Below are 24,463 nucleotides of genomic sequence, written 5' to 3'. Positions count from 1 at the left end.
ACATGCCGCAATGAAGAGTTTGCATGCTGCAACAAGGATCCTGCCTGCCGCAACTAAGACCTGGCGTGGCCAGAACAACGCCCCCAAAACCCCCAGAACAACAGCAACAACGAAAAGACACAAACGACCGTGACTGTTAACACATTTTTAAGTCTTTTAAGTATTTTTTCCCCTTCTTTTTGAACACTTTGGCTGGATGCAGGGTCAAAAGTGATCAGACCGATAACCCTTCCTATGGTCCTGCGTCCTATCCAACGCTCATGCCGTTGCAGCTGCAGAGAATCTCCTTGAAGGTGTTGCGCAGCTCCAGGCTGCGGAAGGCGTAGATCAGGGGGTCGATGACGGAGTTGCACATTATGAGGACCAGGTAGGTGTTGAAGTGGGCGGTGTAGCAGACGCAGTAGGGGTTGGTGGGGCAGGTTATGATGAAGATGAGATGGAGAAAGAAGGGGGCCCAGCAGAAGATGAACACCCCCAGCAGGATGGTGATGGTGACGGCCCCCCTCATGCACGAGTGCTGCTGCGGCGCCACCCCAACGGCGGGTGGCAGTGCCGCGATGCGCTTGACGTGCAGCCGGGCAAAGAGGAACATGTGCACGTAGAGGGTGCCCATGAGGAGCAGCATGGTGAGGAACATGGTGACGAGGCACACGATGACCATCTTGCTCTCAGAGTAGACGATGAACACCACGCCGCAGACGCCACAGCACAGCCAGATGGCCGCGATCAGGCCTAGCGCCTTCCTCACGGTCATGATGCTGTGGTAGCGGAGCGCGTAGAAGATGCTGGTGTACCTGTCGACGGCGATGGCCAGGAGGTTGCAGATGGAGGCCACCAGGGAGATGCAGATCATGGAGTCGAAGACGTTGTCCATGTGCTGCAGGAACTGGTCCTCGAAGGTCAGGTAGTCGCTGTTGACGATGGCGATCATGATGGTCTCCAGGGCGTTGGACACGCTCACCAGCATGTCGGCCACGGCCAGGCTGCAGAGGAAGAAGTACATGGGAGAGTGCAGGTTGCTGTTCCTGACCACGGCCAGGACGACCAGGATGTTCTCCATCAGGCTGATGACGCCCAGAGCCAGGAAGACCTCAGGCTTGATGAAAACCTGCTCGCAGAAGCTCTTGCCGCTCTGGTTGCTGAAGGAAAGGTGCTCTGAGCCATTAGGCAGCGTTGGTTGAGCAGAGAGCAGGCAGCACGAAGCATTCATTGCCAACAGACGCTGATCGGAGCCGGGGCTCCAGCAGGGTCCGGAGGCTGCGGCTTCTGCTGCTGACTACAGGAAAGGAAAGAAATCTCCCCCTAGATCCTTGTTTCGGATGCTTGTCCGGTCTAGACTTAGATTTCGTTCTTCTGCAGAATAAAAGGATGAAGGGAGGGAGAGAGAGAGAGAAAGCTTGGAGACGTACAGAGAACTTTCCTCTGCTTCTCCAGGACAAACAGTTTTATAGATACTCTGTCTTATCTCCCTCCTTTCTTACCTTCCTTCCTTCTCTCTCCCTCTTAGCCCCTCTCACATCCCCACCTGAGAATAAAAAACCAGCCACTGGCTGCTAGTTATGGCGGTTTTCATAGCAAGACAGAGGCTGTGGTACCTGTTGTTAGCAGTGAAGGGTGAACACTCAGTTTTTATACGTTGGCTGGAGGCAAACAATTCCTACTTAATCTTCAGCGCAGCGAAATGACCACTGAGCATCGGGTGCCTCTCTGACTGACAGCAGTACGGGTTCCAGGGCTTGGAAAGAGATTAAAAAGCAGCCTGGTGCCCTCTGCAGGCCAGGCTGCTTATCTGTTCGCTGGCTTGGCTGAGCAGTGTTTATTTGTCATGGAAATAACCACAGCCATCCTTTCATCCATTTATTTGTTCATTCATTTTTGTGTGTGTGGGGGTGGGTAGCAAACATTTATTAAGCACCTACCACGTGCCGGGTTTCTGCCCAGTGTGGGAAATTCAGTGGTGAGTAAGACAGACACGCTGTCGCTGTTTCCCCCAAACTCAGAGTCTGGGGTGGAGACGAGAAATCAGGCAGTGATATTACAGTGTGATGAATGCTTGAATGGCGGAATGCCAGGGGGCTGGGGGAGCCTGGAGGCGGCCCCCTAACCTGGATGGTCAAAGGAAATTCCTGGAGGAAGGAGTATCTAAGCTTTGACGTCAAGGAATTAGAGGCGATACTCACAGGTGAGTGGGGACTGGGGTCGAGGAGGTAGAAGAGGATTCTGGGCAGAGGGAATAACATGCCTACAACCTGGAGGCTACAAGCAGTGGTTCTGCACCCTGGTCGTGGGAATCATCTGTAGAATGTGGGCACGGGGATTGCACTTGACCTCCTGAATCAGAATCACCCAGGGGCAGGACCTGGGCAAGTGTGTTTTCAACTTTTGACGGGTGACGGGGGACATAGCCAAGGTTGAGATCTACGGAAAAGCAAGCTTGATGTTTTGAAGAACTTTAAGGTTTTCTCTGGCCAGAGTGTGGAGCTGGGAGACACAACTTGAGAAACGAGGCTGCAATTATTATTATTCTTTTAAGGCGAGAGGTGCCTGGGTCTTGAAGGACAGCCACATGTGGGAGTTCGGACTGTATCCTGAAGGTTGCAGGGGCTGTGGAAGAGATGAGATGGGGTTTGCATTTTAGAAAGTCCTCATTGCACAGTGGAGACTGGATTGGGAGGGGATGAGCCCGGAGCCTGGGAGGCCAGGACTGCAGAGATTCAGGGCGAGATGATGGTGGCCTGAAGCAAGGAGGTGACCATGGGGCCATGGGAGGAGTGGACAGAGATATTTAGGACGTAGGGGCCTGGAGATTCGAGTGTGATGGTACATGGGATGGTGGGAGAGGGACAGCCCAGGGAACACCGCCTCTTCCTTCTTAAGTAACAGGGAGGATGGAGATGCCATTTGAGCTGGAAAATGTAAAAGGCAGAATTTAGCAGTTGACTTTAATGCTTAGGTCACGTCAAATGTGATGCTGCACAGGAGGACAATGTAAACTCTGGACACACCGAGTCCCCTTGCTGCCTCACCTGCCACATACCCACACATCAATTCCAGGTGGATTGATGCTCTAGCCATCCAGCTATCACCTAACTATGTATGTGAATGTGAGTGTGACTGTGCGTGTGTATTAGATAGAAGAAATATGCATATGAAATAGAAGAAAATTTAGAATATTATAACACGTCGGGGTGGAGAGGTCTTCTCAGCAAGATGGGTAACCAGAAATTAAGTGTGGAAAAAAATCAACATAAACAAAGTCAGAAGACAAACAGGAAGAAGACACTTGCCATAGGCACAGATCACTGTCTCTTCTATACAAAGAATACATTCACATTAATAAGAAAAAGATGATTTACCTCTTAGAACACAGGGCAAAAGATAGGAACAGGAATTCACTGAAGAGGAAATGCAAGTGGATAATAAACCTATGAAACGATACTCAGCCTTCTGGGGAGTCAGGGAAATGCAAAGCAAAAGGAGACTTCCGATTGACAAGAATGCAAGAGACACCAAATTCAGCAGGGAGTGTTGGAAGGACACTTTCATGCGTTCCTAGTGTTCGGGGATAGTCTCGTCATTTTCAGTTTCTACTAAAATAAAGAAATACACCTGAATGTGGATCCCAGTCTGTGAACTGAGGGGGCATGAGAAATACTTCTATTTATTTTCAACAAAGTGACTTTATTTCTGATGCTAAGCCACGCATGTTCCAGGTTGGGGAAAACACAATCCTAATCTTTTTGGGGGTTTCTTTTCTTCACCCTCAGGCTCACATCCAGAGATACGTTTATACTGTCCTGGTCTGTGGTTTCAGGGGCACTCATCTTACTTGTAAAGCTAAGACTACTAGGTCTCTTCCCTGCTCTCTGCTTGGCCTGGGCTGAGCACTGACCTTCTTTCTCTGCTTCTGTCCTCTGATTTTAGCATCCTTGAGAGAGAGCAGATGGGGCCTGGCACTTCAAACCTGCATTCTCAGAGGTACCCTCATTGCCGATGACTGCTGATTTGTTCTCCTGTAAACGCTTATCTCTGTTTTCCTGAGGGAGCAGCACAAATACAGCCTTACTTTTTAGTTGAATCGTCTACAAATGAATTGGCTTTATTAACAACAATTGCAAGACACGAAAGTCTCTGTCAGTGTTTTGATATGTTGTTGGCACATGTGTGGGTGCCTGTTTTGAATCTGTTACAATAAACTGTAACAAGATTCTTATCCTAAGAAATAATCCACTTGGGGGTCCTCTCTATCCAAAAAGCTCTTCCTGAATGTTGTGCCTGACATATTCCTCTTATGCTTCAAGACCCAGCTCAAATGTCAATTTTTTTTTTTTTGGCCGCTTTCTTATTTGCCCTTCAACCACCCTGTCCCCTTTCCCCCAAAACCGACAGAGTTGGGCACTCCTTCCTCTCCCTTGTGACATGCAGACTGTTACATAATTATAGGTCACATCCCATCCCACCGGACATGGGACAGCACTGGCCAGAGTCATTAGAACCAACGCTTAGATCTTAGCATTGAGCCTAATTGTTTCTGAGGAGGAGATTCCTCTGATGCCTGCATCTCCATTCACTCCTCGGCCCACTTCTGATTTCAGCCACCTCTTGCTGGACAGCTCCCTGCAAGGTTGGTTTCAAATCACAAGGTCTGTCAGGTCCCAGGTCGAAGGGGCTCCACCCACATTCTGCCCCAGGATCTTCTCTGATGTATGGGTGGGTGGTGGCCCTCCTGGCCTGATCGAGTTCAGCTTGGAAGTGAGGGGGAGTGAACACCACCTGGGACAACCCTCAACTAATGAGGGCTGGAGCCAGTGGGTGCCTCTCCAGCCTCCTGCCCTTCAGGCGGACATCTGGAGATGCCTTGTGTGCTGCCCAGATGTCCCATGACATTGAGCCCTCATCACCCACAGCAGCAACCTTGATAAAGTGTCTTTTATTTTTATTTATTTTTTAATTGAGGTATAGTTGATTTACAATGTTGCGTTAGTTTCTGGTGTACAGCAAAGTGATTCAGCTGAACTCAGTCCCTGAAACAAGATCATATTTAGTCATCTCTAATTTCTATCAGAATCATATCAGGTGCTCAATAAATGTTTGAAAGGAAGAAGCCCATAGCTTTCTTTTTCCATTCTAGACCATCTTAATTGTATAAAAAACTGATAGACCCTACTTGTTATGTACTCTCAGGAAGTGACTCCATTTGTCTGTAATTTTATCTATAATTTTCTCTCCTATTAGACCTTATGCCACTTGTGGGTAGGAACTGTCTTACTCCTCTTTATATGCCAGCATCTAGCAAAATTGACTGCATCAAATATTATTGAAGTAGAGCCACTTTGGAAAACAATTATCAAAAAATGTAAAAAGCTGAACGTAAATTTACTGTATGGCTCTCAGTAACTGCTCTCCTAGATACCTACACAAGAGAAATGAAAACATATGTCCACACAAATTCTTGAAGGTGAATGTCCATAGCAACATTTTCATAGTAGCCACATTGTGGAAACAATGTAGTGTCCATCAGCTGGTGAGGATAGACAAGGTGTAGTACATCCATACAGCGGTGCACTGTTCATCGGTAAAAAGGAACGAAATACCGATACATACGCAACAGGAATGAACCTCGAAAACATTACACTAAGTAAAAGAAGTCAGACATAAAAGAAGACATCTTGTATGTTTCCATTTATATGAAGTGTCCAGAAAAGGCAAATCTATAAAGACAGAAAGTAGATAAGGAATTGCCTAGGACTAGGGCTGGCAATGGCGTTTAACTGTAAATGGACATAACTGAGGTGATGAAGATGTGGGAAAACTGGGTTATGGTGATGGCTGCACAGCTCGAGACACTTACTAAAAGTCATTCACTGGTGCTCTTAAAATGGGTGAACCTTATGGTATATAAGTGTACTCTAATAAGTTGTTAAAAATACGATTGCAGTAGAGTTCCCTGTGTTGTAAATGGATTATAGTCATATAAAGAATTGCTAATGATGTGCTATCTTGCTAGTGAATGACATCCTTTCTGAAAGCATTAAACTTGGGAAGATGCAGTAGGTGCCGCCCATTTTCAGCTTCCTGGCTCCGCCTTTGTCCCCTAGAAGTCCTAAGAACCAGGTTGGCAACTTGGGACCCGTTGCTGAGCATCTTTTCAGCTTTCCTAGGCATCCTTAATTGTTTCCTCAACCTGGACTGACATTTTATTCTTATCATCACCAGCTTCAACTTTATTCCCTGTCCTTGAAGCCTCCCTTATAATTTGTATTCTGTTGATTGCTCTCACCACCTACCCAAGAAAAGTTTCTATTTTCCTTTATTTTCTTCTTCCGTTCTGGGAGACAGTTTATCTAAAATGCGTTTTAAATTTTTTAATATCTTTTTGAGGATGATAACACCTTGAAACTATCGGAAGAGGAGAGTGTGCCATAGTCTTTAGATTCCACATCTAAGTGATATATGATATTTGTCTTTCTCTGTCTGACTTACTTCCCTTAGTATGATGATCTCTGGGTCCATCCATGTTGCTGCAAATGGAAGTATTTCATTCTTTTTCATGACTAATATTCCACTGTATGTATAGACCACGTCTTCTTTATCCATTCCTCTGTTGATGGACACTTAGGTTGCTCCCATGTCTTGGCTGTCTCATCTATTCTTGCAGCCCCTCCTCAGCCCTCTCCCTCCCCTCACAGCTAACGTTCTTGAGAGAGTTGTGGATACCTGCTTTCTCCGTTCTTTTCCATCTTATCCCTCAATCCATTCACTCTTGGCCGCAGCCTCGGTCGCTCCATAGAAACAGGTTTGCCCAGGGCACTGGTGACCTCCTTATCATTGAAGCCCTTGTTGACTCAGCAGCGTCTGGCACCATCGCTCACTCCTTCCTTCTAGATCCTTCTCTTGACTCTGACTGCACCACGTTCTCCTGGTTTCCCTCCAGTTCCTGTGGCCACTCACCCTGCTCTTTAAGCTCCACCTCCTCCCTGACACCACTGACCATCGAGGTTCCTCACCACTGACCCTGCGAAAACGGAGGCTGCTGGAATTTGTTACCCTTTTTGAAGAAAGAGACATCTTTCTTCACAAAGAATTAGTAGGATTCTTTCTTCACAGTAGAATTATGAGTATGCCTCGTTGGCTAGAGCTGGGTCACATGCTCTACCCTAGCTGCAAGAGAGCCTGGAAATTGGATCAAGGATTGTGTGGTTGGTTGTTCATCGTGAGCACATTGTTCTTCCACCCCAAGAAGGACATCACAGATTGTCCCCTTGGTCCCCTCCAGTATGTGACAGTTTCAGTCTTTCCTTGATTTCCGTGACTTTGGCAGTTGGAGGAGGGCTGGTCAGGTGTTTTGTAGGTCTCTCAATTTGGCTTGTCCCCTCTTAGGGTTAGACTGGGGTCATGGGTTTCTGGAAAGAATAGCACGCAGGTGAGGTGCCTTCTCGTCACATCATACCAGGGGCATGGGACACCTGATGGATGACATCACGGAGGTGCTTTTTCTTTGGGGGGAGCTGTGCAGTTTGTGGGATCTTAGTTCCCTGACCAGGGATTGAACCCAGGCCCATGGCAGTGAAAGCTCGAGTCCTAACCGCTGGACTACCAGGGAATTCCCTCAAGGGGGTGCTTTGTAATTGAGTTTTGATGACTCAAGTATGCCCTGAGGGGTCTTAACATTTTTATGTGACTTTCCTCTGGGTCTTAAATCCCTACGTTCAGCCGAGGAAGGGACACGGGCAAGTGAGACATGAATATTAATTAGCTGTGATGCTAATGGGAGGGCAGTTCCTACGTGGTTGTTCAATGGTCTCCTGTTCCTTCCCATGTACTCTTCCCGTTCTTTCTCCACCAGACCAACACTGCCACGTGCCACCGCGTTCACTCTGCCGTGATGACGTCACAGCCTCCTTTTGAACATTTGAGTGCACCAGGCACTTTGCTTCTTTCCTTCCTTCATTTCTTTCTCTCTTTCTTTTTGTTGATTTGCAGATTTAAAATTTTATGTTTACATACAAGTACTGTCTATAAATATATTTATTTGTCTAAAGGTCATGCAGGGGAAAATCAGCTATTTTTTTCATCTCATTGTCCAAATACTTTAATCTTATGCCTTGAAGAAACTTTTATTTCCCAACTACTTTTAAGATTTATTTTTACTCATACCCTAGGTTCCTAATATTTTTTATGCCTGTAAATATCTCTTTACCTTTTTAAAATTGAGATATAGGAACCAGAAAATTCATGATTTTAAAGTGTACAGTTCAGTGTTTCTTAGCATCTTCACAGGGTTGTGCAACCGTCACCACTGTCTAATTCCAGAACGTTCTCATCACCCCGTCCCCATTCGCAGTTACTCCCCGTTTGCTACTTCCCTCAGCCTCTGACAACTTCCGATAATAATCTACTTTCTATTTCTATGTGACAGTAAAAAATATGCTCACCTAGGCTGTGTTTAACTTTTGGATCACAAAATCCTCCATTTTTTTGACTTTCTCATTTTTCAAATTCAAAAACAAACAAACAAGCAAACAAAACCAACAGCTGTAGGTGGGAACGTAAATTGGACCAGCGACTATTGGAAAACAGTGCGGAGGGTCCTTAAAAAACTAAAAATAGAGTTACCACATGATCCAGTAATCCCACTCCTGGGCATATATCCAGAAAAGATGAAAACGCTAATTCGAAAATATACATCACCCCAATGTTCATAGCAGCACTATTTACAATAGCCAAGGTATGGAAACAACCCAGGTGCCCAACAACAGACAACTGGCTTAAGAAGATGTGGTATATATACAATGGAATATTACTCAGCCATAAAAAAGAATGAAATATTGTCATTTGCAGCAACAGAGGTGGACTTAGAGAGTATCATACTCAGCGAAGTAAGTCAGGCAGAGGAAGACAAATATTATATGATATCACTTAAATGTGGAATCTAAAAAATAATACAAATGAATCTATATACGAAACAGAAACAGACTCACAGACAAAGAAAACAAATGTATGGTTACCAAAGGGGAAAGGGAGGGGGGAAGGGATAATTAGGAATGTGGGATTAACATATACAAACTGCTATACATAAAATAGACAAGCAGCAAGGATTTACTATATAGCACAGGGAATGATATTCAATATCTTGTAATTACCTATAATGGAAAATATTCTGAAAAAAATATATAACTGAACCACTTTGCTGTACACCTGAAACTAATACAATATTGTAAATCGACTATATTCAGTAAACAAACAAAAACCCCAATTTTTAACTAAATTCTGTAAATTTTCCAGTTTTAAAATTCAGTGTAAAAGTTATAAGAACATTAAAAACGACGAAACCACACATCTCTTCCTCTTAATCTCTTGAGTTTCAAGATCTTATAAACAGAGAGTGAGTTATTTTGTTTTCTGAACACTTCAGTGCAAGGAACAGGTCAAGGTGCTTTGTGTGTGTGTGTGTGTGTGTGTGTGTGTGTGTGTGTGTGTGTTTTAAAAGAACATTCTTTGCTCTCTGCTGGAATCTCTTTTGGAAACTTAGGGTCAAATTTTGCTTCTCCAAGTCCATTTTCTTATGGTTGATTAACAAGTTGTAGCAACTGAGTTAAATTAGTGATAAAAGGCAATTTTCTGAATATAGAAGACAAATGATCCACGTTGTTCTCAGTTCTTAGAGATGCCACCATGTCTGGTCGAAGGACCAGATATGATGAATAAAAACCCTCCATGGTGTACAAACATAATCTCTCTCTATTTCCTGGTTAAAAAAAAGTCAGTCTTACTACTTTATCATTGTATTCTTTTCTTCAATCACAAAATCGAGTGCCCTTAACCTTGCTTACCGCCTCTTGTTGCCTTTGCCTCTCTAGCACTTGAGTCCTGTGTTCTGAGTGCTGTGTTTCTGGGGCCATTACCCTGTGATGTTATAGGGCTGGGGTCTGCACCACTGAGTTGCCCCACTCCAGGGTGGGATGGTCTCAGACCAGAGCTTCTCTAGCTTTGCTGAGTGTCTGGATCACCCAGGGATCTCGTCACAATGCAGATTCTGGTGCTGCTGGTCCGCAGACTACTTTGAGTAGCAAGGAGAGAGATCTAGCCATTTTCATACATCTATGATGACCTAGCCATTTCAGACATCTATGCTAGCAGTGCTAGAAGAAGCGAGCCTCGTGTCGAATTCATTCTGTTGATGTGGGAGAGAAGCACCCCACATTCAAAGGGAGCCGCGGATGTCCCAGCTGCTGTGTTCATACCAGTGCCTTGGTGTGTGACCGGTGGTGGTGGTGGTGGCCAGCGGCTCCACACAGGGAGCTGCCCAGAAGTGTAATTTGGGCATCATTCCTGTTGTATGGCCTCTAAGCTCAATGTTCTGACCTCCCCGGAGTGGCTGTGAACTGCCCAACCTCATTTAGTAAATTCCTCTTCTGTTTAAATTAGCCAGAATTTAAACTGGGTTTTGTTATTTATAACCAAGAATCTGACCCACTCTTACATTCCAATTTTGGTCAGTAGGGATTTGCTTCCTGGAGGTGCTAGATCCTTGGGCTCACAGGGTTCAGCTTCCGGGAAGACACTCCCAGACTGGGTAGTCTCCCATTTTAAGAAAAATCCTTGTGAAAAATTGTGTCCAGCCCTGAAAGAAAAATCAGGTTCCTCTGTGTTCCTCTGTTACTTAGGTTGATTTTACTGAGAAAAGATTTTGTAAATGGTAGGCACAACCATGGCAGTTTTCTCTTACTGAGTAAGATATAAAAACCGCAACCAGTAGTACCCTTCAGAGTCCCACAAGGCTGACCATGAAGGTTTTCTCATTTTGCTGAATTCATAATTTAAAGGAACATTGGTTGACAAAAATAGATACGGACAATCATATAAAGTGGAATGGGAGACAAGAGCATTAAGTGCTTCAAGGACAGTTGGGTTGACTGTTTTGCCACTGGAACCTTTCTCCCCAAAGCAGAGGGAGAAAAATAGTTCTCCAATGTGATCCAAACCATGGTAACACGAATGTTTTCTTTGCCAGAAATGGCTTTTTTAAAAAAGCCAAGGCTTTTATGGAAAACATTCTTTTTAAAGAAAAAAAAACCCCTGAGTTCCTGGTTGATGATGAATTGTCTAGGTTTTGCCTTGAATGTGCCCACACTTTTCTGGGAATTGAGATTTGCCCAGTGGGAAGCACTCAGGTGGCAGCTATAACGTGATAGGCTTGACTTAGCGTCCAGGTTGGTGCATTCAGCGTGAGCACGTGATGCCTGAGAACAAGGTGTGAAGGCTGAGTGCCGGTCTGGCTCGCCGTCCTGTCCTTCAGATGTCACCATGGGCTAGCATCTGCAGAACGTGTGCTCCCAACCTTTGCTTTCCTGGTGCTTCTGCGCTCAACCACGTCCATTGGCTTTCTTCCTTTTGATGATCAGTGGTGTGTTTTGCTGGGTGACACGTCACAAGATGCTGTGATGAAATGCCAAATGCTATTCATTCAATCACACTCCTAAAGGGAGAAAGTACATTTCTGGGAGGTTTTCCATAAGTCAAACTTCAGCATGTATTTTAGCTCTGTATTAAATTGCAAACTATTGCCTTTGTTGGTACTGAAATATTATCTAACTAAACCCATTCATTTATTTGGTCATTCATTCGTGTACTCATTCATTCATCCAGTTGTGCACACACTTACTCGCTGGATCATTCACTCATTCATTGGGTCATTTGTTTGTCATATATTTATTCGTTTGGTCTCTACTATGAACTGAATTGTGTTTTCCCAAAATTCATGTGTTGAAGCCCTAACCCCTCAAATTGCCTGGGTCTGGAGATAGTTTTTAGGAGGTAATTAAGAAAAATGAGGTCCTAAAAGTGGGGCCCTAATTCTATAGGACTGCGGCCTTATAAGAAGAAGAAATCTCTCTCGCGCGTGCTCTCAATCTCTTTTTCTCTGTGAGGACACAGCAAGAAGGTGGCTGTCTGCAACTCAGACGAAGTTTCTCTCACCGGACATGGTGCTGGCACCCTGATCTTGGACTTCCAGCTTCCAGAACTGTGAGAAAAATAAACTTCTGTTTTTAAGTCATCCAGGCTGTGGTCTGAACCATAGCAGCCTGAGCTGACTAATACAGTCTCTCATTCATTCAACAAACATTTACTCAGTGTGTGTCAGGCACTATATGAGACACTGGAGATGAAATGACAGACCTGGTCATTGGAACATTCCCTATTGTTTGCCTACCAACAACTATCCCCTCTTGTTTCTGGTAGCAGAAACCAGACTTTGTGTTGGTGGCAATGTGCCCAATCTCAGGGAATAAATCGTAACTGTTCTAAGCCTGTCATGGCAATCCTACTCCCCTTTCTTCATTAATGGTCAAGGTGTGGTCATGTGACCCAACTCTAGTCTATGAGACATAAGGGGAAGTTGTGTAGGGGCTACTGGTAACTATTTTCCTTTTTGAAAAGAGAAAAGCACATAAGAAGAAAGACTTTTGCCCCTCCTAACTTGCTTTCTGCTTGAGATACATTTTGGTGAAGATACAATGTCTGGAGCTAGGGCAGCCATGTTGTAACCATGAGGGGAGAGAAAGACAATGCTGACCGGCAATCACTGAACCAATGAACCTATAAGCTTTTGTTAAGTAACATAATTGCTGTTTCATCTGAGCCTATTAGTAGGCTATTATGTTATTTGCGGCTAAAAGCATCCTTATTGGTACAGTCTCTGCCCTGAAGGAGCTTATAGTCTGACAAGGTGAATAGACTCTTAGACACTGACAAGATACCATCGTAAGTCTTTTAACAGAGGGATATACAAAGTGATACGTAAACACATTGTGTCATAAAACCACAAGGTTCTTTTCATCCATTAACCTTTTTTGAGGAGTGATATTAAAAGGTATGCCATTTCTTATCTCTAATGTCACTTCCTCAAGATGACCAAGATTCTCTTTTTGAAGAAAGACAGACCACATCCTACTTTGGGGGCAAAAGAGGAGGTCGACACTATGTAATGTTTAAAGAAGACTGTTTGGGTTTCAGTCTTGCCCTTCCCCCCGCTTGTACTACCTGTGGGATCTTGACCAAGTTTCTAAAACCCCAGTTTCATCATCTGTAAAAGGGGGCAATGCTAGGACCTACCTAAGGTGCCTGGAACCTCGGAATCTCCCAATAACTGTTGGTGGTGGTTGTTTGCCAGACCTCCTTAGTTTCTGTGCATGCCCATCTCTTGCGGGGTAGCCATCAGAAGAACGTTTTATCTTAGATAAATCTATAGATGAGTTTAAGGAAGGCTGACCTCTTCATAATGTTGAGACTTCCCACGTAAAAGAATAGCCTTCACTTTTTTTCCTTTTTATGTCTAAATAAAGTGAAAACATTTTCTTTATATTTCTTAAATTCCTCCCCACGTATTATATGTTTGCTGCTGATACTGCTAGGGTAAATGGGGTGTTTTTCTCTATTTTCTGTACTAGGTTAATTCTACTTCAAGTAGTCTGAGAACTCTGACGATGCAGCCAGATGGTTAAAAGTCAGAATCCTGAAATGACCCAAACCACGGACTCCAAGCTGGTTTGAGCAGAGCTGCTTTGCTGCATCCAGTCTCCAAAGACTTCTTTCCATAAAGTGGCTCCAACTCTCATAGCAGTCTGCTTTACTCAGAGGGGCAGGCGGGGAGCCAGGATTTGTTATCCGTGAAATGGGGCCAATAACCCCTCCCTCTCAGGTTGTTGGAGATGATGTTAAGCACCAAGCACAATGTCTGGCGTGTTGTTGATGCTAAATTAATGGTTAAAAGAGCAGGTTCTGGGTTCACATCGTATGGGTTCAAATTCCTGCAACCAGACATCTCCTAGCTGTGTGTTCTTAGGCAAATGACTTAACCTTGCTGAATCTCAGTGATTTTATCTGTGAAATGAAGATAACAATAGTATGGGCTTTTGGGGTAGCTGTGGTAGTCACGTGACAATCCTTACACAGGGCTTATCGAGGCCCCAGTGTGTGTCGAGTGCCAGGCGAATAAGCTTCCCTGCCTTGGCCACTCCTAAGTCCCAAGGTCACTGAATGAGTGAACGAAAGAACAAAGGAGTGAAAATATTAAAGTGAAACAATACAATAGTCTCTGAATAAAACCCGAATCCATAGCTATCAGCTTTGAGTCTCTGTTACAAAATTCTAAAAGGAGATCAAGACCAGTGTTCTTAACAGGAGTCTGTTTTGCACCCAGGGGAACATTTGTCAATGTCTGGAGACACGTTTGGTTGTCACAACTAGGTGAGTGTGTTACTGGCATCTAGGGGCAGAGGCGAGGGATGCTGCTGCAATACACAGGACAGCCCCCACTGGAGAGAATTATCCAGCTCCAAATGTCAGTCGTGCTAAGGTTGAGAAACCCAGGTCTAGGCATGGAATTATTTCTGGTCCCTTAGGGTTTATCAGATAGATCATCTGGTGTTGGGCAAGGTTATCTGATCCCAGAAATTCCTTGAGTTAAGTAGCAATTTCTCAAACTATAAAGCAAGTAGCAGGTGCCTGTAGGTCCCCAAAGATGTTTTGTTTCCTCTTCGACTTGCTAATTTTCTAGATGCCCTGGTGGTAATGTACTGGTTCCACTTCTCCTCGGTTCAAATATTCCTTAAGCCTAGGATTTGCTGTAATTAAAACCCAAGGAGATTGATGCTTTTCCCTTTGAGAAAAAGCTCATGAGATGAATGATTCACACTTCCCAATGAACCCTGGACTCCCTGTGATTTTTCTTTTTGCTTCCACTAACTTTGCTATTCTCTCTTATTCACTGCTTCCTTTGTGTCCCAGTCTCCACTGATAGCTAAATTGTTGGAGAGCAGCAGGTAGGGCTCCTCACGGCCTAGAGAATCTTTCCAGCTGAGGAACTTCAAGAGGATGAGGCTGTTGGAGTAGCCAGTGAGCGACACCACCAATAAAGCTCACCTTTAAATTTGAAATGATGCTCAGAATGCAGGGACTAATGTAATGAGCATGTTTTAATTCATCACATACATTCTCGACAGTAGTCTAAGATCAAACAGACACATGATGGCAGGGACGGCTGGTTTGCCTCCCTCAATATCTACTCTCCACCATTCCGTGATAACAGCAAGATTACACATGGCGACCCAGAGCAAATCCTCTGTTCTCAGCCCTCCTTGCAGCTAGATGTGTCCATGTGGCTAAATTCTGGCCAATAGGATGAGAATGCAAGCTTGGTGCGGCAGCTTTCAACAACACTCCCTAAGGAGAGCTTACCTCTGCCCTTATCTCTGTCCTTTGTTCTTTCTTCCATCCTGCTCTCTGAAGATATCTGTGATGGCTGGAGCTCCAGCCAGCATCCTGGACCATGAGGACTAGTGCTACAATCCAGGGATAATGATTTGGAAAGAACTTGGATCCCTGAGGACTTATTGGCACAGCACCACCTTCTACTTACCAGCTCTGGACTGGCTGCCTCTGGACTTTTCCCTGAGAGTGAGAAAAGTTCTATTTGCTCAAAGCCACCGTTAATCACCCTCAGTGAATGTCATCCTCACTGATGCCAGGATAATGCCGCTACAGCTCTCATCTTGATTTCTGTACTAGAGAATGTATTTTCTTTCGTGAAAAGTCTTCTGAATTTAAGAAGTGGGTTTCAGAGGCTTAGGAATGTTGTCCATGGAAAGTGCCTGTGAGATGGCAGAGAATGGGGCGATTTTACACTCTACACAGAGTAGATACTCAAAAAACGTGTTAATTCAGTGAATGGTGTAGAGTGATGAAGCCCATCATTTATGAGCTGGAACTCTGCTAGGCTCAGGCAGGGCTGGAGTCAGAAAAGCCCTTGTTCTTGAGAAGAAGGTGTCTCGGTGAGGGTCTTCTAGCCAATCCCACTCGATTTACTCAACGACGACTTGCACAAAGGAAGGATGAGTTGGCCAGATGCGCCATGACTTGCTTTGGTCTTCGCCAGCTTTTCCTTGAAATAAACATCGGTGCACGTTTGCCTACCTGCTTATACATTTAACTCCGTTTCCTCTCTTCAGCTCTTCCCAGGGGAGAGTTCTGACATGAGGTTGAGGAGGTGGGTCTCAGAAAATTGAGACCGAGCCTCCTGGGCACTTTGCCTCTGGAGCAAGTGGCAGGAAATAGGAAACATCCATCCAACATGCTGCATGTCCCTTACGTTGACCTCAGCGAGGCTCCAGCCATTTGCAGGTTTTGTAAAAGCCCAAGAACCCAGCAACGAGGGGCTTGTAGTTGGTATCGGGGATTTTGTTCTAAGTAGCCACTTATCTCAGTAATTCATGCTAAGAGTCCTTTGAAACAAGAGCTTCAATTTTATTGGAATGTCCTATAATTTCTGCATTATTTTAAAAAAGAGAGACATGCATGAGTTGGCAGATTTCTCTCTCTTGCAATTACCATGGAACCTTCTTCTTTTTCTTTAAAAGCTCAAAAATTGTAACAGGAAATAGGATTAAATGAGTAAATTCCAAAGCACTGAGAAGACGCTAGACACCCCTTTTGAGCCATCTGGCCAGACTTTCAGTGGATGTAATGAGCATGTGCCCTCTGTTTAAGAAGTTGTTTTTCAGTTCTACTCCGGGTCGTCCAATTTTTCATGTTCTTTCTGGGTTCATTTTGCATCTAGATGTCCACATGAGTATACTCCACTGAGGGATGTTTAATTTTTTTCTATTTGTAAATTGATTTATATTTATTGTAGAAAAACAACAATGCAGAAGAGCTTAAGGAAGAGAAAAAATAAGTTACAGTACTGCTACCTTCTTTTTTTGTTTTCTTTTAATATCTTTATTGGAGTATAATTGCTTTACAATGGTGTGTTAGTTTCTGCTGTATAACAAAGTGTATCAGTTATACATATGTTCCCATATCTCTTCCCTCTTGCGTTTCCCTCCCTCCCACCCTCCCTATCCCACCCCTCTAGGTGGTCACAAAGCACCGAGCTGATCTCCCTGTGCTATGCGGCTGCTTCCCACTAGCTATCTATTTTACGTTTGGTAGTGTATATATGTCCATGCCACTCTCTCACTTCGTCCCAGCTTACCCTTCCCCCTCCCTGTGTCCTCAAGTCCATTCTCTAGTAGGTCTGCGCCTTTATTCCCGTCTTGCCCCTAGGTTCTTCATGACCATTTTTTTGTTTTGTTTTTTAGATTGTATATATATGCATTAGCATACAGTATTTATTTTTCTCTTTCTGACTTACTTCACTCTGTATGACAGACTCTAGGTCCATCCACTTCACTACAAATAACTCAATTTCGTTTCTTTTTATGGCTGAGTAATATTCCGTTGTATATATGTGCCACATCTTCTTTATCCATTCATCTGTCGATGGACACTTAGGTTGCTTCCATGTCCTGGCTATTGTAAATAGAGCTGCAGTGAACATTTTCGTACATGACTCTTTTTGAATCATGGTTTTCTCAGGGTATATGTCCAGTAGTGGGATTGCTGGGTCGTATGGTAGTTCTATTTGTAGTTACTGCTACCTTCTTTATGATATTTTCTTTTTAGTCTTGATTTTATGAAAAACAAGATATGTTTGTGACTAGAATTTATACCCCTTCCTTGAATTTTTCTCCTGCTTTTCCCTCATTAAAGTAGGTGTAGGGCCTGATCTTCTGTAACTGGGAAGGGGGCCTATAGCAGGGGCAGGGCAGCAGGCTGAAGCTGCCTACCAGACCTTCCTTTGCTGTCTTTATTTCCTGGGGCTAGTGAGTGATTAGCCCCAGTGTTCCCAGAACGACCCCAACCTGAGCTCCACCTGGGCTATACCCGGCAGGTGTGGTAAGGCCTCCTAGGGCATTGCATACGGTAATATGCACACGAATGACCTAGGGGTCTGGTTGAAATGCAGATTCTGACCCAGTGGTACCCAATGATGCCCATGCTGCTGGTTCAGACCACACCTGGAGTGGCAGGCCCTACGGACTGTCCAAGGTTGCTTTTGGGGATTTTAGCATAAGTGTCTGCCAGACTTGTAACCTTTACTGGTCAGAAAGACTGGAGCAGCAGATCTGGCAGAACCACAGGGCCTTGGCAATGGGCATTCTGGGACCCTTGCTGTGCACACGTGAGCAAAGACGCTGGGATCCTGGGTGAGAACCCTGACTAAAGCCCGGAGGGTAGGAAGAGGAAGGGCCGAGCCTGACCGAGGCTGAATTTCTTAACCCCTTTGCAGGATTGGGGCTCAGAAGTAAAATCAGGTTGATTTATGAAAAATAAATGTGCACTTTCTTGCACACATGAATTTGTGGGCTGAAATATTTCATATTCTATCATAATATACATTTAAAGAAGTTTGCAGCATGCTGCATATACATTTTTTTTTTTCTTTTTTTTGCGGTACGCGGGCCTATCACCGTTGTGGCCTCTCCCGTCGCGGAGCACAGGCTCCGGACGCGCAGGCTCAGCGGCCATGGCTCACGGGCCCAGCCACTCCGCGGCATGTGGGATCCTCCCGGACCGGGGCACAAACCCGTGTCCCCTGCATTGGCAGGCGGACTCTCAACCACTGCGCCACCAGGGAAGCCCTGCATATACATTTTAAAAATCTTTTTTGCTTCCACTTATGATATCATGAACATTTTCCTAACTCATGAAATATTCTCTGAAAATAGCACACCTTTAACAATTCTGTTCTAGGATAGTGAGGACCTGGTCCATTGTGTTCAGTGCTGTGTCTTCAATATTCAGCACAGTGCCTGGCATAGGCTAGAGGCTCAGGAATTATTTTTTCATTCACTCAGGTGTAGACATACCCTGATGGATGATTTCTCTGCTGTTGGCCACTTAGATCGCTTTCAGGTTTATAAATCATGTTGTGGTAGACATTTTAGGTGAAAACCTTTGTCCATAGTCATGACTGTTTCCTTAGATACCTGTAGAAGTCAGTGAATTCCCTGGTCAGTGAATATGCAGAATTAAAATATTCTGGATAGGGACTTCCCTGGTGGTCCAGCAGTTAAGACTCTGCGCTTCCAATGCAGGGGACGTGGGTTCGATCCCTGGTCAGGGAACTAAGATCCCACATGCTGCGTGATGCAGTGAAATTAAAAAAAAACCTGGATATTTATGGAAAAATTGCTGTTTAGAAATATTATACCAGTTTCCACCTTCATCAGCAATTCCTGAGAGTGCCAATTTTATCATGCTTTTGCCAATGCTGGGATCATCATTCAGAAAAAAATCTTGCTAGGCCTAAATTATGTCTTATTTTTGTTTTAATGAACATTTCTTTGATTATTAGTGATGCAGAGCAGTTTTTTTTTGCGGGGTGCCCATTGATATTTGCATATCTTCTTTAGTAACTTGGGCTGATTGGGTCTTTGATCATTTTTCTGTTGCCTACACCAGCATATTTTAACTGGAGAGGTGAATTTAGTTCATCTTTCCATTTCTGATAAAACCCTTGCTTATTGTTCTGCTAAAACCCACAGAATACAGACATAAACTTAACTTATGATGTAGGTTCTTCTTAAAATTTACTCCAAGGGTTAAACCAATGAAATACTTGAATTACAGCTCTTAAGTTCCTAAAGGGTTAGCCCAGCACACTGAAATAAGAACTTAGATATTGAAGATAAAGGTGGGATTTTTCTCTATGAGGTGGCGCCATCTAGTAGTGCTTGAAGACAGTGCAGGAACAAAAACTGCATTCGGGATTAAAACAAGTGGAGCTCATTTAACTTTGCCATCTCTAGTCCAGGCTACCCTCCATTTTTACCTGATTGTTGATACAGCCTCCCAACTGGACTCTCCATCTTCGTTCTGTCCCTCCTTATTCCATCCTTTACTTTGCAGTCAGAGTGGTTGTTTTAAAGTTGTAAATTGGTGTCAGTTCTGTTTAAATCATCCGGTCATCACTGTCCTTATGATAAAGCTTAATCCCTTAACCTGGTTTATGAAGCCCTCCAAGATCTAGGTCAGGCTTTGGCAAATATCTTCTGTAAAGGGTCAGATAGTAAATCTTTTGGGTTCTGTGGGCTCACGGTCTTTGCCGTGACCTCTCAGCTCTGCCCGCGGGGTTCCTGATTGCCCTGTGGACCACCAGCTTTCCCTCAGCCTTTGTATTCTGTGCTGTCTGGTTGCTCTGAAGTTCCTGGTGCTTCCTAGTCAGGCGTTAAAAGGCCCACATGTGTCCTTGGTCAGTTATGAGACAAAGGGGCCCGTGAGCTGGTTTGGGGGTAAGGGTTAAAAAAAAGTATGCAGTCTATGGAGGCTTATCTAGTTTCCTCAGATGTCCCCTCCATGAGCCGGCAGCATTTGAGGATTGAGCAGTAAAGATAGATGTACTCACGTTTATTCCACAAAGTTTATTTTGCCTTCTTTAAAACCAAGCTATTAATTATGTTGCTGAAATGAAGATTTTTCATGTAACTTATGTTTTATTGACAGTAATGACAGGCAGTGCGATTCAAAGTGTGATACCAGGACCCCCCGTGGAAGAGACTTATGTCTGAAAGGTTTCCAGTGGATGACGGTATAAGATAAATAAGATAAATGCCCACTCTCAATTTCTGTGACAATCTTCCACACTCACTGTTAACAAACAGTACAGACGAGCTGCGCCCACACTTCGAGAATCATGGAAGGAAGTTTAAAAAGTACTTTATAAACCAAAGTGTAGCAAAGTATATTTTCATAAAAGTATACATTAAGATAAGTAAAACTGCTGGAGAGGGTGTGGAGAAAAGGGAACACTCTTGCACTGTTGGTGGGAATGCAAATTGATACAGACACTATGGAGAACAGTATGGAGGTTCCTTAAAAAACTACAAATAGAAGTACCATACGACCCAGGAATCCCACTACTGGGCATATACCCTGAGAAAACCATAATTCAAAAAGAGTCATGTACCAAAATGTTCATTGCAGCTCTATTTACAATAGCCAGGACATGGAAGCAACCTAAGTGTCCATCAGCAGATGAATGGATAAAGATGAGGCACATATATATAATGGAATATTACTCAGCCATAAAAAGAAACGAAATTGAGTTATTTGTAGTGAAGTGGATGGACCTAGAGTCTGTCATACAGAGTGAAGTAAGTCAGAAAGAGAAAAACAAATACCATATGCTAACACATATATATGGAATCTAAGAAGAAAAAAAAAGTCATGAAGAACCTAGGGGCAAGACAGGAATAAAGACACAGACCTACTAGAGAATGGACTTGAGGATATGGGGAGAGGGAAGGGTAAGCTGGGACGAAGTGAGAGAGTGGCATGGACATATATACACTACCAAACGTAAAACAGATAGCTAGTGGGAAGCAGCCGCATAGCACAGGGAGATCAGCTCGGTGCTTTGTGACCACCTAGAGGGGTGGGATAGGGAGGGTGGGAGGGAGGGAGATGCAAGAGGGAAGAGATATGGGAACATATGTATATGTATAACTGATTCACTTCTTGTAAAGCAGAAAGTAACACACCATTGTAAAGCAATTATACTCCAATAAAGATGTAAAAAAAAAAGAAGATGAGTAAAACCTAAGAAGTTTATATATACTCTAAAAGTTACTTTCCTTTCAAAACATTAACACTATCTACTCAAACAAAAAGCAACTAAAAATCCTAATGAATGAAAATGATCATTTTAAACAAAATTATTTAAATAAAGCTGACACTTAAAATTTGAGCATCTAAACCTATATATATGGAATCTAAAAAAAAATGGTACTGATGAACCTAGTTGCGAGGCAGGAATAAAGAGGTAGACCTAAAGAAAGGACTTGAGGACATGGGGTGGGAGGGCGAAGTGAGAGTAGCGTCGACAGTATATACACTACCGGATGTAAAATAGATAGCTGGTGGGAAGCAGCCGCATAGCACAGGGAGATCGGCTCTGTGCTTTGCGATGACTCAGAGGGGTGGGATAGGGAGGGTGGGAGGGAGGCTCAAGAGGGAGGGGATATGGGGACATGTGTATGCATATGGCTGATTTGCTTTGTTATGCAACAGAAACACAGTATTATGAAGCAATTATACTCCAATAAGGATCTATTTAAAAAAATAAATTTGAGCATCTCAACATTTTAATGAAATATTTATATGTAAGTAAATTTTAAATAAATATTTTTACATAAGTAAATCTATTTGCAGTTCTTGTGTCGGGTGGCCATCGAGTTGCCAGCATTAAGGAGAGAAATGGCTGTTCACCCGTTTTCTGTAGATACACAAGTGCATGCGCGCAAATGCACGTAAGATCCTGCAAGGTGGCCCATATCGCTCAATAGTCTTCAGCCACCGTGAGCAACTGTGTGATCACCATGCTCACTGATGAGTTTATCTGGAACCATGAATTGGAAGATGGAGAGATGCAAAACAACAGATGCTTGAGACTCCCAGGAAGCGACAGGTTAGTGTTTCTGTTTGCAGAGATGTATGGAGAAGCCCTGGACAAGTTGGTTCATTTCCCTTTTCTCCTACCGCAACATTTCTGTTGCTCAAACCCTCTCTACACTCCATCTCCGAGGCTGGGCAACCCCCAAACCTTCATGGTGTTTGGATGCAGTTGCCTTTTGAATTAAGGACCAGGGCAAGAGATGCGGAGAAGCGTTTCCCAAGGGCTGAATGGTGTTAGTCATGAGAGCAGATGTCCGGGGTGACGGGTGCGGTGTCAGTCTGAGCACCAGATTCTGGGGACATGATTCACTCAGGCACCTGTGTGATGATGACTGTTTATTGACGTCATATTGTGTGATATGCAGGGCCTGCAGAGCTGAGAGCAGGGACCCTCTCGCTTGGGTCTAAGTATGAAATAGTTGATAAGCGTGCAGGATTTCTTGTTAAGCTTGCTTTACCTTTTTTTTTACTTTTTGGCTTCAGAACAAGAGAAGAATGATCTAGAGCCTCCCTACAGAGAGGAGAAAAATCAGGGAGGAGGATGATAGAAGGGTTAGCTGGGGACCAGTCTCTTCCCTGGCCTTGTCCCTTGGACTAATTTACAGCTCAGATGCAGAAAGGCACGGCCAGAAGATGACTGAACTGTTTTCCTGAGATTTCATGAGACACGGGGCTCAACAGAGCTTCTTTGGGCTTCAGATGACCCGTGGAAGCACTGAGTGGGCGAGGGATTGCTTCCCTCTTGTACTTACAGGGCTGCCCTGATCCATCAAGAGTAGGTAGTGGTGACAATCCCGCTGTAAGGACACTGGCCTTTTCCTGGAGGACACCAGCCTCTGTGAAGAAGTGCTTCACACAAATATCATACGATATCGGTTATATGTGGAAAATCTAAAGAAAAGGTACAGATGAACTTATTTACAAAGCAGAAGTAGAGTCACAGATGTAGAAAACAAACTTATGGTTACCAGGGGATAAGCGGGGGAGGGATAAGTGGGGAGATTGGGATTGACATATACACACTACTATATACAAAATAGATAACTGATAAGGACCTGCTTTATAGCACAGGGAACTCCACTCAATACTCTGTAATGGCCTACATGGGAAAAGAATCTAAGAAAAAAAAGAGTGGATATAGGTATGTGCGTAATTGATTCAATTTGCTGTACACCTGAAACTAATACAGCATTGTAAATTGACTGTACTCCAATAAAAATTTTAAAAATTCATTTTTTTAAAAAAGAAGTGCTTCACAGAGGACGGTGGCTTTCCTTAAGTTGGAGGCTGTGGAAGACCCAGGAAGCGTATCTCAGAGCCTTCAAGGACTCCCAGAGAGAGGGTTGGTGTTGGTGGATTTTATGGGGGAACCGGGAGGTCCCGAGTGAACAGATGGGGCAGCTTGCCAGCGACATTTGTATCACTAGTTTCAGTGTGACTGTCTGTATCCCTGGGCTGGTGAAGCATAGGACATTCAGATGACCCTGAGTGATGGTACCTTCAGCAGGTGCTGTTTTAGGCATCTTAGGAAGGAGAGACATGCACATACACACGGAGAGCAATGTTTATTGCTTCCCTATTAGAGAGCCAGTCATGGGGCTTTGCATTGGAAATGAATGTTTCCACCATTCATTCTCAGCCTTAGGTGTTAGGTCTGTGAGCTGGAGGCCAAATTTCCAAGCAGAGATGCTGGCTGCAGACAGGGAGACAGCAGAGAAGGAAGATGACTATGCGAGGAGGGAAAAGGTCAGACAGTGAGAGAAAGAATGACATTTAGTTCCAGGAGCCTTGCAGATGCAGGGGGGGCAAGGTTTGTGGGGACATGAGAGCCTCTTGAGGGTGTGGCGGCCGAATGATGGCCCCCAAGGCTGTCCTGTCCTAGTCCTGGAACCTGTGAGTATTGTAGGTTACGTGGCAGAGGGAAATTGATGTTGCCGATGGAATTAAAGTAGGAGGATGAGCCTGGATTCTCAGTGTAATCCCAAAAGTCCTTAAAAGTGGAGAGGGCGGGGCTTCCCTGGTGGCGCAGTGGTTGAGAGTCCGCCTGCCGATGCAGGGGACGCGGGTTCGTGCCGCGGTCCGGGAAGATCTCACATGCCGCGGAGCGGCTGGGCCCGTGAGCCAT

The 24,463-nt window shown here is 44.3% G+C and overlaps 1 protein-coding gene across 1 annotated transcript; it reads right to left on the bottom strand.

Moving 5' to 3' along the window:
- Positions 1-247: 247 nt before the first annotated feature.
- Positions 248-1,744, bottom strand: MC3R (melanocortin 3 receptor). The gene has a single exon (XM_022597580.2). The coding sequence runs from the start codon at positions 1,208-1,210 to the stop codon at positions 248-250; it is 963 nt and encodes a 320-aa protein (XP_022453288.1). The 5' UTR covers positions 1,211-1,744.
- Between the last annotated feature and the right edge of the window lie 22,719 nt (positions 1,745-24,463).

This window comes from Delphinapterus leucas, chromosome 15, assembly GCF_059928025.1.
Source record: "Delphinapterus leucas isolate spDelLeu-1000000601 "Yukka" chromosome 15, BTC_Dleu_Yukka2, whole genome shotgun sequence".
NCBI classification, from domain to species: Eukaryota; Metazoa; Chordata; class Mammalia; order Artiodactyla; family Monodontidae; genus Delphinapterus; species Delphinapterus leucas.
Note: the sequence above shows the minus strand (reverse complement) of the source record. Positions and strands in the feature narration are given on the sequence as shown.